Source organism: Pogona vitticeps, chromosome 1, assembly GCF_051106095.1.
Source record: "Pogona vitticeps strain Pit_001003342236 chromosome 1, PviZW2.1, whole genome shotgun sequence".
NCBI classification, from domain to species: Eukaryota; Metazoa; Chordata; class Lepidosauria; order Squamata; family Agamidae; genus Pogona; species Pogona vitticeps.
This window is the reverse complement of record NC_135783.1, coordinates 37,068,819-37,085,780: the sequence shown is the minus strand read 5'-3', so window position 1 is coordinate 37,085,780 and position 16,962 is coordinate 37,068,819. Positions and strand designations below refer to the sequence as shown.

At 40.4% G+C, this 16,962-nt stretch overlaps 1 protein-coding gene across 1 annotated transcript in view; it reads right to left on the bottom strand.

Annotated features, from left to right (window-relative positions):
- Window positions 1-16,962, bottom strand: part of DNAH14 (dynein axonemal heavy chain 14) — a 334,274-nt gene that overhangs the window by 70,414 nt on the left and 246,898 nt on the right. The window contains 5 exon segments of the mRNA XM_072989973.2: window positions 9,248-9,454; window positions 11,046-11,325; window positions 11,328-11,773; window positions 13,264-13,508; window positions 15,480-15,601. Of these exon segments, the coding sequence (XP_072846074.2) occupies window positions 9,248-9,454; window positions 11,046-11,325; window positions 11,328-11,773; window positions 13,264-13,508; window positions 15,480-15,601 (1,300 nt within the window).

Genomic DNA, 16,962 nt, shown 5'->3' with positions numbered 1-16,962 from the left:
GCAGCCCTTCCAGGGCACCATGAGGGCGTCTCCTAGAGAGTTTACCCCTAGTCCAGGCCGTGAAAGATAGATGGCACACTAGCTGTTCACCTCAGTTGCAAGGGCATCTATGGCAGGGAAAAAAACTCTTGCAGATTCTGATGAATATGCAAAGATCCAGAGACCACTCGTGTATTTGGTATGTTTGCCTGCTCAGATGGTCTGCCCATGTGTAGTCCTGGGTGGAGATGTGCACAGCAGACAGAAAGATGTGAAATTCTAGACACCACTCATAAAACTGAACAGTCAGGTACAGTAGAGGAAGAAAATGGGTGCCTCCCTGTTTGTTGACGTAGTACATTGCTATTGCATTATCCGTAGTAACTTGGACAGCCATGCCTAGGATGAGAGGTAGGAACGCCCGAAATGCTTTGAAGATGGCCAGCAATTCCAGATTGTTAAAAAGGAGAAAGCTTTACTTCACTGACCAGGTGTTGTAGATATGAAGACTGGTACAGTGGGGTCCCCATCCAACCAGACTGGAGTCTGTCGTGATTCTCGAGGTAGTCCCAGGGACAAGTTTTCTGGGTTGATAACCAGCGGGGTTGGTATGCAAGCTCACAAGTAATCTGGCGTATGCAGGGCGTATCTCTCATGTGGTTAAAAAGGGCAGATGCCAGGCCTGTAGGGACCGCATCTTGAGCCTCACGTGCTTTATGACAGATGTGGTGGAAATCATGAGTCCCCGAAGATTTTGGGCCTTATGGGCTGTGATCCAAGACAACGGAGGGGAGCGACATATCAGGGAACAAATTTTGACTGTGCCATTCTGGGAAAGGAAAAGTTCTTGCCGGCCAAGAGTCCAATACGGCCCCTATGTGAACTCTCAAGGCGCCGTCGAGAGCTGAATGGCAAGGCGCTGAACTCTAAAATGGGCCTTCCTAGAGAGAACGGAGGTATTCGCGATGATCACTGCTGATGGAGATGTGGAAGCAGGCATCACTCAAGTCTATCAAAGTAAACCAGTCTCATTGTCGAATTAGTGGAAGGATATGTTCCAAGGTCACCATGCAAAAACGGCGCTGGTTGATGAAGAAAAATCAGGTCCCTTAGGTCTAAAATGGGGCGTAGTGATCTGCCCACACCTGGAGTGGTGGGAGATATGTCTGATTTTCCAAAAGGGATCTTTACCTTGTCTCATAAGGTGGTAGAAGAGTGAGTGTAAATCACCTGCTGAGGCGGTATATCCCAAAACTCTATGGTGTACCCATAGGTGACGATGGAAAAAGCCCAGGCATCCAAGGTGATGTGGGCCCATGCAGAAAGAAGGGAGCAGGCATACTGAACAGGTGACAGAATCAAGAGATGGTATGCGGTAGGGAGTCACAGACTCTGTTGGATTTTTTGTCATACTTCCTATAGGAATGGCAGGGACGGTCACGTTGATTGGATTGCCTGGGTTGGTACTGAGCCAACTGTTGAGGGAGATATCTTTGTTGAGAAGTATAAGGTCTGTATACACTATAAGAGTACTGATGCATCAATGGGAATTTTTGAGATCTATAATAAGGCTGAAAGTTGTACACCCATGTTATTTTCCTCATTCTTTGAAGGCTGTCCAGGATCCTGTCGATCTAGGGATCGAATAACCTAGAGAGGTTGATATGGTAGGCGCCCATAGCTGCCATGTAGACGAGCTTTCTAACCTTCTTGTTGCTCAGTGTGGTAGTAGATCTCGAGCGTGATCTGGATTCACAGAATGAGGAGGAGGATGCCTAGTCAAAAATCTGTATTGGTACCATAGGTCTTGATTTTCTACACACCTGGACATTTGAGGGACAGAGAAGGGCTTTTCCCAGGTCTATTGAAGTAAGCGGAATAAAGATGGGATAAGGGACAAGCGCTGATTCCTCATCAATATCTGCATAAACCTTATCAGACTCTGTTTGAAGTTGATGTACTGTTAAATCAAGAGCCTTATCGATCCTCTGTATCATGTTAGAACATGAATGAAATTCGGAAGTGAGGGATGGAGGAAAGCCATCACAAATATCAGAGTCTGCCGTATTCAGGTTAGTAGTAAGTGGTCTGGTACCACGGAGTCGGAAGACTCAGAGTCAGAGTCATGGGAAGTAGAAGAAAGTGGAGCATCAGAAGTGAAAAGGGACTTCTGGCTTCTTTTTCAGTATCCTTCCTCAGTATCAACAGTATTCGGTATCTTTCTTAAGAATATGTCCTCAGTACCAGGCGTTTCTTATGGGCATATATTGTTTTAACCTTTTGCTTGGTACCTTGGCACGGTACCAGCATGTTTTAACCTTCTGGTACTAGGATGTCTTAACCTTCTGGTACCAGGATGTTTTAACCTTTTGGTACTAGGATGTTTTAACCTTCTGGTAGCAGGATGTTTTAACCTTCTGGTACCAGGATGTTTTAGCCTTCCACTTGGTACCGTGGCATGGTACCAGGATCTTTTAATCTTCTGGTACCTGGATGTTTTAACCTACTGGTACCAGGATGTTTTAGCCTTCTGCTTGGTACCGTGGCATGGTACCAGCATGTTGTAACCTTCTGGTACCAGGATGTTTTAGCCTTTTGCTTGGTACCATGGCATGGTACCAGGATGTTTTAACCTTCTGGTACCAGCATATTTTAACCTTCCGCTTGGTACCATGGCATGGTACCAGCATGTTTTAACCTTCTGGTACCAGGATGTTTTAGCTTTCCGCTTGGTACCGAGGCATGGTACCAGCATGTTTTAACCTCCTGGTACCAGCATGTTTTAACCTTCTGCTTGGTACCATGTACAATACAGTACCAGCATGTTTTAGCCTTCCGCTTGGTACCATGCAAGGTACCAGCATCCTCTGTACCGAGTGGCTCAGGTACCTTCGGGATGGTATGAGCAGAGGGGTCAGAATGCCTCTTGTTAGTCCCTATCGGTACCAAAGGGACCTCCGTCCTGGTCTTGGTCGGTACTGGAGGTGCCTGAGTATTATGAGATGGCGGTACCAGGGAGGCTTCATGGTACCATCTCTTCTTGTGTCTTTTGGTATCTGGAGATGGAGAGTAGTTGGATTCAGAGGCACCATGGTATCATCGTTTCTTGTATTTCCTGGTATCAGGAAAGTGGTGGAGTCTGTGGTACTGAGATTTTTCTCTGTAGTTCTTAGACCTATGCTTGCAAGTCTTAGGTCTTTCAAAGCCTTTGAGCCCCGAATGCCTCGGAGGCTCGCCCTCCTCAGTATCAGGCAGGTCAATAGTGCCTTTAAGCCTTCTTTCTCACAATGGTGCTTACGTCCGGGGAGCCTTGAGGCTCAGCCCAGTGGCAATTGCGTGTCTGGAGGTGAGCCGGGCTAGAAGGCACTGAGGAGGGGGTGGCTTAAATATCTGCAGAAATCTCAGCCATAGCAGCAAACAGTGGGGATGGGGCTTCCAATGCCCACGAGGTGATTCAATGCTGTTGTGAGGAAGCCGATTTTATCTTTTTAAATCTTAGAATCTTAGAAGGCTGATGCTTCTTTCTGTTAACAATTTGAAGAGAGGGATTAGCTTAGGCTGTGGAGAGGAAGACAAAGTATTAGCAGGGGAACCGGCAGAAGGCTGTGTCAGGGAGGGAGGGTCCATGACTGGGGGTTGTAAGGACTTCTCCCACAAAGAGAAGCGAAAGTGCTGTCTCAATTTCAAGGCCTGCTTCTTAAAACTTTTAAAAAGAATGCAGGATGTAGGCTGATGGGCTTCACCCAAGAAACAAAGGCACAAATGGTGTCCCTCAGAGGTAGGAATCTTCTTAAACAAAAGGGACACCTTAGAAAGAAAGTAGGTGCCGTAAAAGGGGAGGGAACAAACGAAGTTCCTTCTTCTTTCTCTTACTTTTTTTAAAAAAACAAAAAACAAAAGGAGAAACAAAAACTCTTATAAAAGGTGCTAAAAGAGAAAGAAAACAAACGATTGTTCTACTTGCGTTTACAGAATGAGATGGAGGTCTAAGAAATGAGACCTCTTTCAGAAGCGGGAAAAAAAAAGAATTGAGGTAACTTTTAGAGCGGGTGGACCATGAGGTCCTGAGGGGAGGAAACAAAAATTTTACTTTAAGCTCTAGAATATTCCGAGGCCTCTGCACAAGCGCAGATTTAACCCATTAGTGTGGATTCACAGAGGCCACGAAGAAGAACAAATATCACTGATCCGAGCTAAACCAATAGGGAAACAAACCCCTGGGTGTCAGAATTCTGAATCACAGCTCTGGTTCCTTCCTTCCATTCCACTAACACTCCTGTCAGATTGGATGGGAGGAGAAGGAACTCCAGGTCTGTAACAGACATCCTTATTTTTCTCCTCCTGATCTGTCTGTGCAGGTCCAGGAGGGCTTTGGATTTAATACGAATATATACATATACATACATACATATACACACACACACACATATATACACATATATACATACATATACATACATATATACACGTACATACGTACGTACGTACGTACGTACGTACGTACGTACGTACGTACGTACGTATGTATGTATGTATGTATGTATGTTGATCACTCTCTTTATCCACAGTTCAAATGTTTCTTTATATATATATATAAAGAAACATTTGAACTGTGGATAAAGAGAGTGACGAACAGAAAAGTACTTAAAGGCATAAGCAAAGTCTTTTTAAAAAATCATAAAATGCATAAAATGTGGAAAGCTAGAATAAAATGTGGGAAGCTAGAATAATTCAGTTATATCATGAGAAATGAAGCATGTTTTTGTTACGAGCTATCAAATTTATCAGTGGCGATTCTCACAAACTGCTATCAGGTTGTTTGTGACATATGGCAAACCTATGAATTAGTGACCTCAAAAAGGACTGACCCCCTTCACAGATTACTGCCTTGTCGTGGCAAAGGGGCTTGAATAATTCAGAGAAGCTTTCCTGCTGTGCAGGAACACCCAAGACAGACAGGTCATAGTGGAGAGTTCTGACTAAACATGATCCACCTGGAGCAGGAACTGGTAAGCCACTCCAGTATCTTTGCCATGAAAACACCATGGACAGAAACAAACAGCTAAAAGATATGATGCTGGAAGATGAACCCCTCAGGTCGGAAGGTGTCCAACATGCTACTGAGGAAGAGCGGAGGACAAGTACAAGTAGCTCCAGAGTTAATGAAGTGGTTGGGCCAAAGTCGAAAGGACGCTCACCTACGGACGAAGTGAAAGGAAAGTCCAATGCTGCAATGAAAAATACTGCATAAGAACCTGGAATGTAAGATCTATGAACCCTGGCAAGCTGGATGTGAACAAACAGGAGATGGCAAGAATAAAACATTGACATCCTGGGCGTCAGTGAACTAAAATGGACGGGAATGGGCGAATTAAATTCAGATGATTATTATATCTACTATTGTGGGCAAGAATCCCGTAGAAGAAATGGAATAGCCCTCATAGTCAACAAAAGAGTGGGAAAAGCTGTACTGGGATACAATCTCAAAAATGATAGAATGATTTCAATACGAATCCAATGCAGACCTTTCAACATCACAATAATCCAAGTTTATGCACCAACCATCGATGCTGAAGAGGTTGAAATTGAGCAATTGTATGAAGACTTACAACACCTTCTAGAAAAGACACCAAAGAAAGATGTTCTTCTCATTATAGGGGACTGGAATGCTAAAGTATGGAGTCAAGAGATAAAAGGAACAACAGGTAGGTTTGGCCTTGGAGTTCAGAATAAAGCAGGGCAAAGACTAATAGAGTTTTGTCAAGAGAACAACCTGGTCATCACAAACACTCTTTTCCAACAAAACAAGAGGCTACTCTACATATGGACATGACCAGACAGGCAATACCAAAATCAAATTGATTATGTTCTCTGCAGCCAAAGATGGAGAAGCTCTAAACCAGGGGTGTCCAACCTTTCACCTTCCCTGGGCCACATTAGAAGATGAAAATTTGGTTTGGGCCGCACATACATTTGGTTTGGGTCGCATGGGGGGGCAGCCCTAGCCGTCCTCTGCAGCCCCCCTCCAAGCACCCTTACTGGCAGCTGCGATCTCAGACAGCAGAGGCTGCCAGCTTCAACTCCAGCTGCTTTATGGGGCCAGGAGGGGGTCCACCTATTGACGGGGATGGCGCAATGCAGTTATGCAGCCCCCCGTCCCCTCCCGTCCTACTCCTTCCTTCCTTCTCTCTCTCCTCCTCTATTGTTGTGACATGCCCCGGCCACATTCTGGCCGCAAGCGCCGGAAGTGTAACTTGAAACTTTGGAATTTCTTTAAAAATAAAAAATTGCACTGGGCCGCATTAGGAGCTGACCTGGGCCGCATGCGGCCCTCGGGCCGCACGTTGGACAAGCCTGCTCTAAACAGTCAGCAAAAAAAAGACCTGGAGCTGATTGTGGTTCTGATCCTCAGCTTCTTATAGCCAAACTCAAGCTTAAACTGAAGAAAGTAGGAAAAACCACTGGGCTAGTCAGGTATAATCTAAACCAAATCCCTCATGAATACACAGTGGAAGTGAAGAACAGATTTAAGGAACTCAATTTGGTGGACAGAGTGCTTGAAGAACTATGGACGGAGGCCTGTAACATTGTACTGGAGGCAGCAACAAAAACCATCCCAAAGAAAAGGAAATGCAAGAAAGCAAAGTGGCTGTCCAACGAGGCCTTACAAATACCAGAGAAGAGAAGGGGAAAAATGCAAGGGAGATAGGGAAAATTACAGAAAACTGAACACAGACTTCCAGAGAATAGCAAGGATAGACAAGAGGGCCTTCTTAAATGAACAGTGCAAAGAAATAGAGGAAAATAATAGAAAGGGTAAAACCAGAGATCTGTTCAAGAAAACTAGAGATCTTAAAGGAACATTTTGTGCAAAGATGGACATGATGGACAAAAATGGGAGGGACCTATCAGAAACAGAAGACATCAAGAAGAGGTGGCAAGAATACACAAAGGAATTATATCAGAAAGATGTGGATATCCCGGACAACCCAGATAATGAAGTTGCTGACCTTGAGCCAGACATCCTGGAGAGTGAAGTCAAGTGGGCCCTAGAAAGCCTGGCTAACAACAAGGCCAGTGGAGGTGATGGCATTCCAGTTGAACTATTTAAAATCTTGAAAGATGATGCTGTTAAGGTGCTACACTCAATATTCCAGCAAGTTTGGAAAACCCAACAGTGGCCAGAGGACTGGAAAAGATCAGTCTACATCCCAATCCCAAAGAAAGGCAGTGCCAAAGAATGCTCCAACTACTGTACAATTGCACTCATTTCACATGCTAGCAAGGTTACACTCAAAATCCTCCAAGGTAGGCTTTAGCAGTATGTGGACCGAGAACTCCCAGAAGTACAAACTGGATTCCGAAGAGGCAGAGGAACTAGAGACCAAATTGCTAACATGCGCTGGATTATGGAGAAAGCCAGAGAGTTCCAGAAAAATATCTACTTTTGCTTCATTGACTATGCAAAAGCCTTTGACTGTGTCGACCACAGCAAACTATGGCAAGTTCTTAAAGAAATGGGAGTGCCTGACCACCTTATCTATCTCCTGAGAAACCTATATGTGGGACAGGAAGCAACAGTTAGAATTGGATATGGAACAACTGATTGGTTCAAAATTGGGAAAGGAGTACGACAAGGCTGTATATTGTCTCCCTGCTTATTTAACTTATATGCAGAATACATCATGCGGAAGGCTGGACTGGAGGAATCCCAAGCCGGAATTAAGACTGCCGGAAGAAATATCAACAACCTCAGATATGCAGATGATACCACTTTGATGGCAGAAAGTGAGGAGGAATTAAAGAACCTTGTAGTGAGGCTAGAGGAGAGTGCAAAAAAAAACAAAAAACAGAAAACAACGGTCTGAAACTCAACATCAAAAAAACTAAGATCATGCCCACTGGTCCCATCACCTCCTGGGAAATAGAAGGGAAGATATGGAGGCAGTGACAGATTTTATCTTCCTGGGCTCCATGATCACTGCAGATGGAGACAGCAGCCCTGAAATTAAAAGGCGCCTTCTTCTTGGGAGGAAAGCGATGACAAATCTTGACAGCATCTTAAAAAGCAGAGACATCACCTTGCCAACAAAAGTCTGAATAGTCAAAGCTATGGCTTTTCCTGTTGTGATGTATGGAAGTGAGAGCTGGACCATAAAGAAAGCAGACCGCCGAAGAATTGATGCCTTTGAATTGTGGTGCTGGAGGAGGCTCTTGAGAGCCCCCTGGACTGCAAGGAGAACAAACCTATCAATTCTAAAGGAAATCAACCCTGAGTGCTCACTGGAAGGACAGATCCTGAAGCTGAGGTTCCAGTACTTTGGCCATCTTATGAGAAGAGAAGACTCCTTGGAAAAAACCTTGATGTTAGGAAAGTGTGACGGCAAGAGGAGAAGGGGACGACATAGGATGAGATGGCTGGACAGTGTCTGCGAAGTAACCAACATGAATTTGACACAAATTTGCAGTGGAAGATAGGAGGGCCTGGTGTGCTCTGGTCCATGGGGTCACGAAGAGTCGGACACAACTAAACGACGACGACATTTTGTGTTCTCCTTCACCTCTGTTTTTCCCCCATATCCCCATTACCTTTTGTACCCCTTACCTTATCCCAAGTTGTTAATTTTAAAAAAAGTTCAACTGTAATCTTGCTTTTGGATTTTCTTCTTTCACCTCCATAAGGAGTCATTTTGAGTGAGCAGCAGCAGCAACAGATTATTATAGCTGATCATTAAAGGTGAGATGAATGGAAAAAGAAATGTAGAAAGGAGAAGCATGTACTAGCTGAGAAATTTGGAAATTGATTTGGATGCAACCATCATTTTGAAGAGCTTCCATGCCCTTGGTTTGAGTGACCATGATGGTGCCCGATCCTTCATAGGTTAGGAGGAAGAGGGAGTGATTATCTAGAACCAGTTTGGGGCTGCCCATTATACCCTCTGCAGATCTGCCCTGTAGAAATACTAGTTTGCTTATATCTAGATAAAAATAACATGACAGACCTTGTAGGAATGGTGTGCGTGTGTACTGCCGACTACCACTAGGGTGTGATACCCTACTTGGACACAAGTAGGGTATTTCCTCCTACTCTTACTACAGACCACCCCTGTTAAAAGGACATTTTAAATTTCCAGTGCACTCTCATTTAAAGCATTTAATTAAGTAGAACTGACCATGAAAAATTCTACTTTTCAGGATAATGAACCAGGCTAAAAAAAATTAAAATTGAAAAATCAACAAGCCTTCATGATTACATTTCAGCACTCACCTTGCTGTGATGACACTGGTCTATAACATGTACTAGTCAAATAATATACATTCTGACTATTTAGAAATGCTCTCCATTGCTGCGAATTTGATAGAAGAGAATCACATAATAGTCTAAATGCTGGCATGTGAATGTTCATGTATTGGCATTCTTTCCACATCATTTCGGTAATCCAGTGTGGCGGAGTTTTCATAAATTCACTTGAACCTAATAAAATTATAACTTTATGAGTTCAATTAGATTTGATTTTTAGATTTTCACATAATGAACAAATATAGTCATTTTTTGTTTGATCAGTAAGGTAAAGGTAAAGGTTCCCCATGACAATTTTTGTCCAGTTGTGTTCGACTCTAGGGGGCGGTGCTCATCCCCGTTTCCAAGCCATAGAGCCAGCGTTTTGTCCGAAGACAATCTTCCGTGGTCACATGGCCAGTGCGACTTAGACACGGAACACTGTTACCTTCCCACCGAGGTGGTCCCTATTTATCTACTTGCATTTGGATGCTTTCGAACCGCTAGGTTGGCGGGAGCTGGGACAAAGCAACAGGAGCTCACTCTGTCGCGTGGATTCGATCTTACAACTGCTTGGTCTTCTGACCCTGCAGCACAGGCTTCTGCGGTTTAGCCCGCAGCGCCACCACGTCCCTTTGTTTGATCAGTAGCCAAAGGATTTAGGGATTTCTCCCTACCTGTCAGTTTTGGCTCCTACAGTATATAAGCATATTCCAGAAATACTATTTCCAGTTTGAATTTTTATCCAAAAGCATTTTTATAGGGAAAAATCAAGTATATATTAGATTCAGAATTTAAACCAGACAGTGCCTTAGAACACTGGTTCTTAACCTTGGGTTACTCAGGAGTTTTGGACTGTAACTCCCAGAAGCCTTCACCACCAGCTGTGCTGACTGGGGTTTCTGGGAGTTGCAGTTCAAAAGCATCTGAGTAACAAAGGTTAAGAACCACTGCCTTAGAAGACTAACTAATTCTTCTTTATTCTTTATATGGGCCAAAGTTATTTCTGACAATTTAAATGCTCATGGAATACAATCTTAAACACACTTTGTAAGTAGAGATAAGCCCTGCTGGACACAATGGTAAAAATCTTCTTGCATAGTTATGTCAGTATAACACAGATAGTTAACTTTTGGACACAAATTGTTGGAAATGTTATCTGTTGTGTGTTGAGTCATGTTATGTACGTAATTATGCAAGAAAACTTTGGCCAGTGAAATTTACTTCTGAGTAAATATGCACAGCATATATGCACTTCAATTTACAGTGATTTCTTGATAAATATGTTCTATGGTCTGAGTAATTTTTTAAACTAAAAGTGTTGCAATTACAGTATCCTGTTAACAGAAATACTTTGATGGTATTTATTACATCTTCCAATCTTCCAATCTGAAAAAAGCAGTATGTCTATTCCTTGCAGCGTTTTTCTTACAATATAAAACAGGATTATTCTGGGATACTTATCAGAATATTGTTTTGAATATTGAAGTGGAATATCCATTAATATGTATTTAATTGATACAATATTAAAAGTTAAAACAATGTATTTTTTAAAAATCAGATTGATATCTATTCTCATTTGTACTGTAAAATTGAGTAATTGCAATAAGACATCCATAAATAAACTCTGAAATACATCAATTAAAATACCACATTTATGTATTGTGAGATTTCCTGCAATAAATTATACTCTTATTTGTATACATTACACTTGTGTACATTCATCTGAATAACAACATACTTTGACCTATATCTTTATTTACTGAGAATGTTTTTCTCTTTTTACCAGTTTTCCCTGAGTATTGTGTGTCCATAATATTTGCCATCATGCTAGCATGCAGGAAGAAGTTCCATTGATTCTCTTGTATAATTCCAAGGTTATTAGTAATTTCAGTTTCATTGCAATTGTTTCTCATTATTGCTGTGCACATAAGAAAAGCAAAGCATACTTGATTTTCACTGAAGAGAGCTACAGAAACTGTCTGTAAGATAAGAAATTAAAATTCACAATACTTTACAAATATATTATAAAAATTGCTTAGTCTAAAAATAATTTGGGAATAGATTCAGATTCAAATACCTTATGAACATTACTCGTTAACTTCTCAATTACATCATTAACATGACTTTTGAAGCTGTCTGCCTCACACTCAGGTTCTTCCAAGTCTTCTGTGGTAGAAAGTCTACTTTGCTTCCTAGGAATTCTCGTTCTAGAACTACTTGAAACACTCAGAGAAAGATCACTTTTTTGTTCGTTGATATCATCCACAGAGTCTGCAAAGATCTTATGAAACCACTGCAGGGAAAACTGATACATATAATTGATGTGAACAAGATCTGCCACTACAAAGTAGAGCACAGCACCACGAGTGGCAATAGGAAGATAGTTTTTACGCAATGCTTCTGTTGTAGCTTCTGTTGCTGCTGAGGCTTCAACACGTTCAAAAATCTCTGTTGAGGTGATTTTTGTTCTTTGTAAATTGTCAATGAGGACTTGGTCATCTAGAAGGTGTCCTAAAATTTAAAGATCTATTTCATTTGTGACATAAAATAAATAAATCAAATAAGCATCATATTAACCAAATATCTGTATTTACAGAAAATTCTTCAGTCACCTTATCAGTATAGTTGCATGTGAATCCTACAAAAGAAATCTGTGACATGATATTACTGTGTTCTGCCTTTCCTTTCCATTGACTTAAATTCATTAATTTTTATTTGCAGAAGCAAGAAAACACCTCTTACCTAGTTTACTGGCACAATACAAATGGTTTAACTTTGGAGGCAAATCGTTTCAAATTCAGATATCACCACAGACATTATTAGTTTCTTACTGAGTCATGTGACTCAACATGCAACTGATAATATCGATGCTGATTTCTTAAGTTAGGGAAATTTGCCTCCAAAAGCTGCACCATTTGCATAACTACACAAAAGGATTTGTGCCATTAAATATTATGACTTTATGTCACACCAATTTTTTACTAGATCTAACTGGAGAAGAAATAAATAAGAAACATGGATCAGCAGTAGAGATGGGTACAGACTTTGTTTTGGAGGTTTCCTTTCTCTGTCTCCCAGGCTGGATTCCCCACACTCCAACTGGTGCATGCTCCTTTCCTTCTCCTCTTTGGCTGTTCAGCCAGTCTCTTGCAGGAACACAGGCTTCCCTGCCCTGTTTCCTTGACTAATTGTATATAATTGGATATAAATGCAATTAATTAATTAATTAATTAATTAATTAATCAATCAATCAATCAATCAATCAATCAATCAATCAATTAATTAATTAGTACATGGAAGCAGAATAGGCAAATCCATACTCCGGCTGGAGACTGACAGAACAACTGAAGAGGAGGAGAGGAGCGTACATCAGCTGAAGAGTGGGTAACTGACTGGGGAGATGGGGGAAAGGAACGTGGCATGAACCTCTGAACTGAGGTTTGTGATGCTGTCTAATCAGCAGTGACCACAACTTTTAAAGTCAAATAAAGAAGTGCAGAAAGTCTATCCATTTTATTACAGTAGCATGAGAGTAGATACATACAAACACAAAGTGGTAGATACACTAAATACTTTTTGTTTTGTGGAATTATTGAGCAAATATATGATCTTAACTTGCTGTCAAAAAGATGTAAACTATGACACCATATGAAACTCTATGGAGATGCCAAAACAGAAAATACACTATCTTAGTCACAATCTACTCTATATTAGTAGGAATGGGTACTTGACAGAAGGCCTTTGAAGGTGATTGTAGTGGTCAGGTGGGTTAATGGCTGAACAGGGGGTTTAGACCCATTTCCACCATTTAGATTTAAATGCTCTAAGCACCTGTATAATATAACCAAAAGATTATAATGCAAATGAGTAAATATTATTCAGTTCATATTATGTAAAGAACAAATAATTCCTTTCCTCTCAATCTTATTTAGTGAAAAATATTTTGCCTTGTTCAAAAAAGATGGCTCATATTTAGGGATCTCTGCAAATCTTTTATATACCATTGGTTTTCTGTAGAAGTCTAAGTGATTTTTGTTCAAGTTCACGTAGTGTTATGAGATCTTTAGATATGCTTTCCAGCAGTTCACAACGCTTTTGTTCAAGCTCAGGTTTCTCCTTAATTACAACAGCAGACAGAAGCTGATCTTGCAACCCTTGGAAGGTTACAGTGAAATTTATCATTGTCACAGTATTGCATATTGCTGGCAGAAAATGGGGGTTGGCTTGCTGTGTTGTCAAGTATAATCTGAAACAACAAACATCTATATTCATGATAAAGATCTCAGCATCCATTACTTATCTGAATATTAACTTCTAACTGTAGCTTACCCAGTATATACACAACACAAATAAATGAAAAAAAGATAACGACTAACTAGATCTAGTTGTTAGATTCACAACTGGAATAGGACCATTGAATCAATGAAATTTGTTCAAATGTTAGTCTACCAATATTTCTTTCAAATAATCTAATCTAGTTGGTCTAATAACTGGATTCATACAACTACCTTTTTACATTAAGCTGCAAGTGATTTCTCATAAAAGACTGGTCTATTGTCCTGCAAAATTAATAATTCTGCTCCAATACAAAAACAGATAGATTAACATATTTTTTTTACAAACATTAGTAACAGTGTGCATGTTTTTACAAACAAGCAGCAGTCACATATCTCCAAGTCTCTACCCCAATCAGTGTCCCTTCATCTGCTATTTAGTTTTAACAATTCATATTCATTGCAAAAGGCATGAACTTCATAATGGGTTATTTGATAATAAGGTAGGGTTGTAAATTGTAACAAATTAGTCACTATGCACTGAATGAGAAGGCACAAATATCTTTTTGCTAGGAGTCTGAGAATCCTTGACAGGTCACCTCAATGTGATGAGATAGCAGCTGAAGTCCTGTTGTTTAGCGAAATAAGTCACAACTAGAATAGACCCATTGAATCAATGCAACTTATGGAGCAACTCACTAAATCTCCTTGATTCAACAGGTCTATTCTAGTTGCAACTTATCACATAAACGAGATGCATGGAGCAGTGGTTATACTGCAGTACTAGAGCCAAACCTTTGCTCATGACCCAGGTTCAATCCCAGGTAGCCAGCTCAAGGTTCACTCAGCATTCCATCCTTCTGAGGTCAGTAAACTGAGTACCTAGCTTGCTGAGGGGGGGGGGCAATGTGTAGCTGCATAATTAAATTGCGCTGAGAGAGTGCTGTAAGCACTATAGGGTGGTATATAAGCAGCATGGTTTTAAATGAGAAATTGGCAAGATATCTTCATATCTCATCTGGTGTAAATGTTATCAAATTTGAAGGATTGGTGAAGAAACAAAAAGCCCCCCAACTCCAAAAGATCTCTTACCTACGTATAGTGAACATCTGAAAGCAGACAGCTGGCATGGCAGCATGTAGATTGCAGATTCAGGGCAAAACAAGATATCGGGGTATAAGTTCATGCAAACTCTTTCTCTCAAGACAAAAGTTTATTTAAATCTCTGTGGATCCAGTGGTCACTACATCTAGCCACTACATCTAGCCAGCAGCCACTACATCTAGGTTTTAAGGACCTTTTGTCCTCAGCAAAATAGTTTTGTGCTGCATCATCTTTCTGCATCTGGCAACTGCTCTTGGAAAGGCATTGGTGATATACACTGCTGTGTAAGATAACAGTATTTAGATGCAGTAATTATTGTGCCTCTTCCTTGGCATTTATAATGTACATGATCAGGTTTTAAGCACAGACTAAGTACCTGTTATGGCTTGAAAACACTGAAGGATATTATCCAATTATTTTGGTCCATTAACACTCTGGTCCAAACTGAAGACACTGATTCACAGTGATCAGGTACCAACTCCCCTAAAGTATTACAATAATCAATCATGGACTTATTCAAGGCTCCCAGTGGTGTCTTTAGTTTAGGATTTGTGTTTTGACTCCGCTATTCTCCTCAAGTTATTCTTTAATTTAGAAGTCAAGCCTTTCATTCAGGAATTGGCATGATACGGAGCTTTGTAAAGGAACATAATGTCCTGGTCCTTCCTGTCTCCTTCCTATATGACAGCTCTATTATGAATTCTTCTACATTCTACTACTGCAAATACATTTCCAGGAGAAATCTTTGACATACTCAAAGCAGATATAATTAATATACAACTTTTTTTTCTTTTTCTAGGTTACACACAAGATTAAATAAAACTAATAGGGGTTATTACCTAAAGTTTTGGTTGTACTCAAAGTTTGTGTCTCCTATTCTAATGAAATCTTGTCCTCCTTTGTTAAAGATTTCTTTTTTTAAGATTGGCTTCATACTTGAATCCAATTTTTCAGTAAGATCCTAAAAAGTATAAAACCACAGTCAATAGTACAGTTAAAGTGGACAGTACCTCCAAAATCCTAAATACAGGCCATTCTGGCAACTGTTAAGAAAAAAAAGAGGAAAAATCAAATTCAACAGCTTTATGATCCAGCATCCTACATTAGCACTGGCAATAGGATTCTGAGTACTGTATCAAAAAATGACTCTTCCCATCTCAGTATATATCTGTACTCTTTACTGAACAAACAACTTTCCTGTGCTGTTCAGGCCTCATGTTTCTTGCTCCAGTGTGCTATTGACACCAAATATAACAGTAACTTCTTCCACACATTAGTTAAGGTAAAGAACTGAAGAAGATGCAAAATACAAACAATCACCATTAATACAATACAACATTGAACTAGGCAGCCATTACAAATCTTTAGCACAGAGCTGGACAATTTCCAGGAGCTAGGGGATCACAGTAGACTTCCCGGAAACTATCAGGAAATACACCCGAAGCCACTGCTCAGTGCAGCTATGACAGTAGTACCAAACCCACCTATTTCTTGTAAATAAGGTACATGGAAAGCCTCTAGGAAAGATAATTTTCTTTAAAATACAGACTGCATGATCTATGCACCTTCTTTAAAATGTTACTTTTGTTGTAACTGATTGATTTCCTGCAGCAATAGCAAAAATCTCCACTTTTAAACAAGTACACAATATACACTTGTTTACACTACAAAGATGAAGAACAATATTCATCAAAACAATGGGAAGAAAGGGGGGAATCAAAGGATAAATAGCCCAACTCAACACAACCTATTCAGAAAATGAAGATAACAGAGAATAATCCTAATGATGTCACCACTGTATGAATTAGTAGTAATGCTGGTAGAAAAGTACTAATTTGTAAAGAAGTAACCACACGGTGGTAGTCTGCCTTCACATGTTGGCAAAATTAAATAGGAAATGGGGGGAGTGGAGGGACAGAAAGGCAAAATATTGTGGTACTTTAAAAAGTAAGAGATTTATTTCTGTGTTAACATTCATGGATCAAATCTATTTCGTCAGTAAAACCTAAGGAAGTGAAAATGTGTCTAAAAAAGTGGATGTGATCCATTAAAGTACACACTGAAATAAATCTATTAATAATTAAAATGTTGCAATGGGCAAAATCCTATTACTGATAACTAGCATATTGCACAAGCTGTATCATCATCTGGTGTCAATTTTTATTTTAAATTAATGGAAAGCTTCCTAACCCCTCCCCCCTTTCAAGTTCCATGGCTCCATTTTGCCTTGAGGAAATCTTCGGGAGCCTCAGGATGGTGTGCGTGTGTGTGGTGGAGCCTTTAATATTTAAAAATTGCCACCAGACTTCTGTCAGTGGTTCT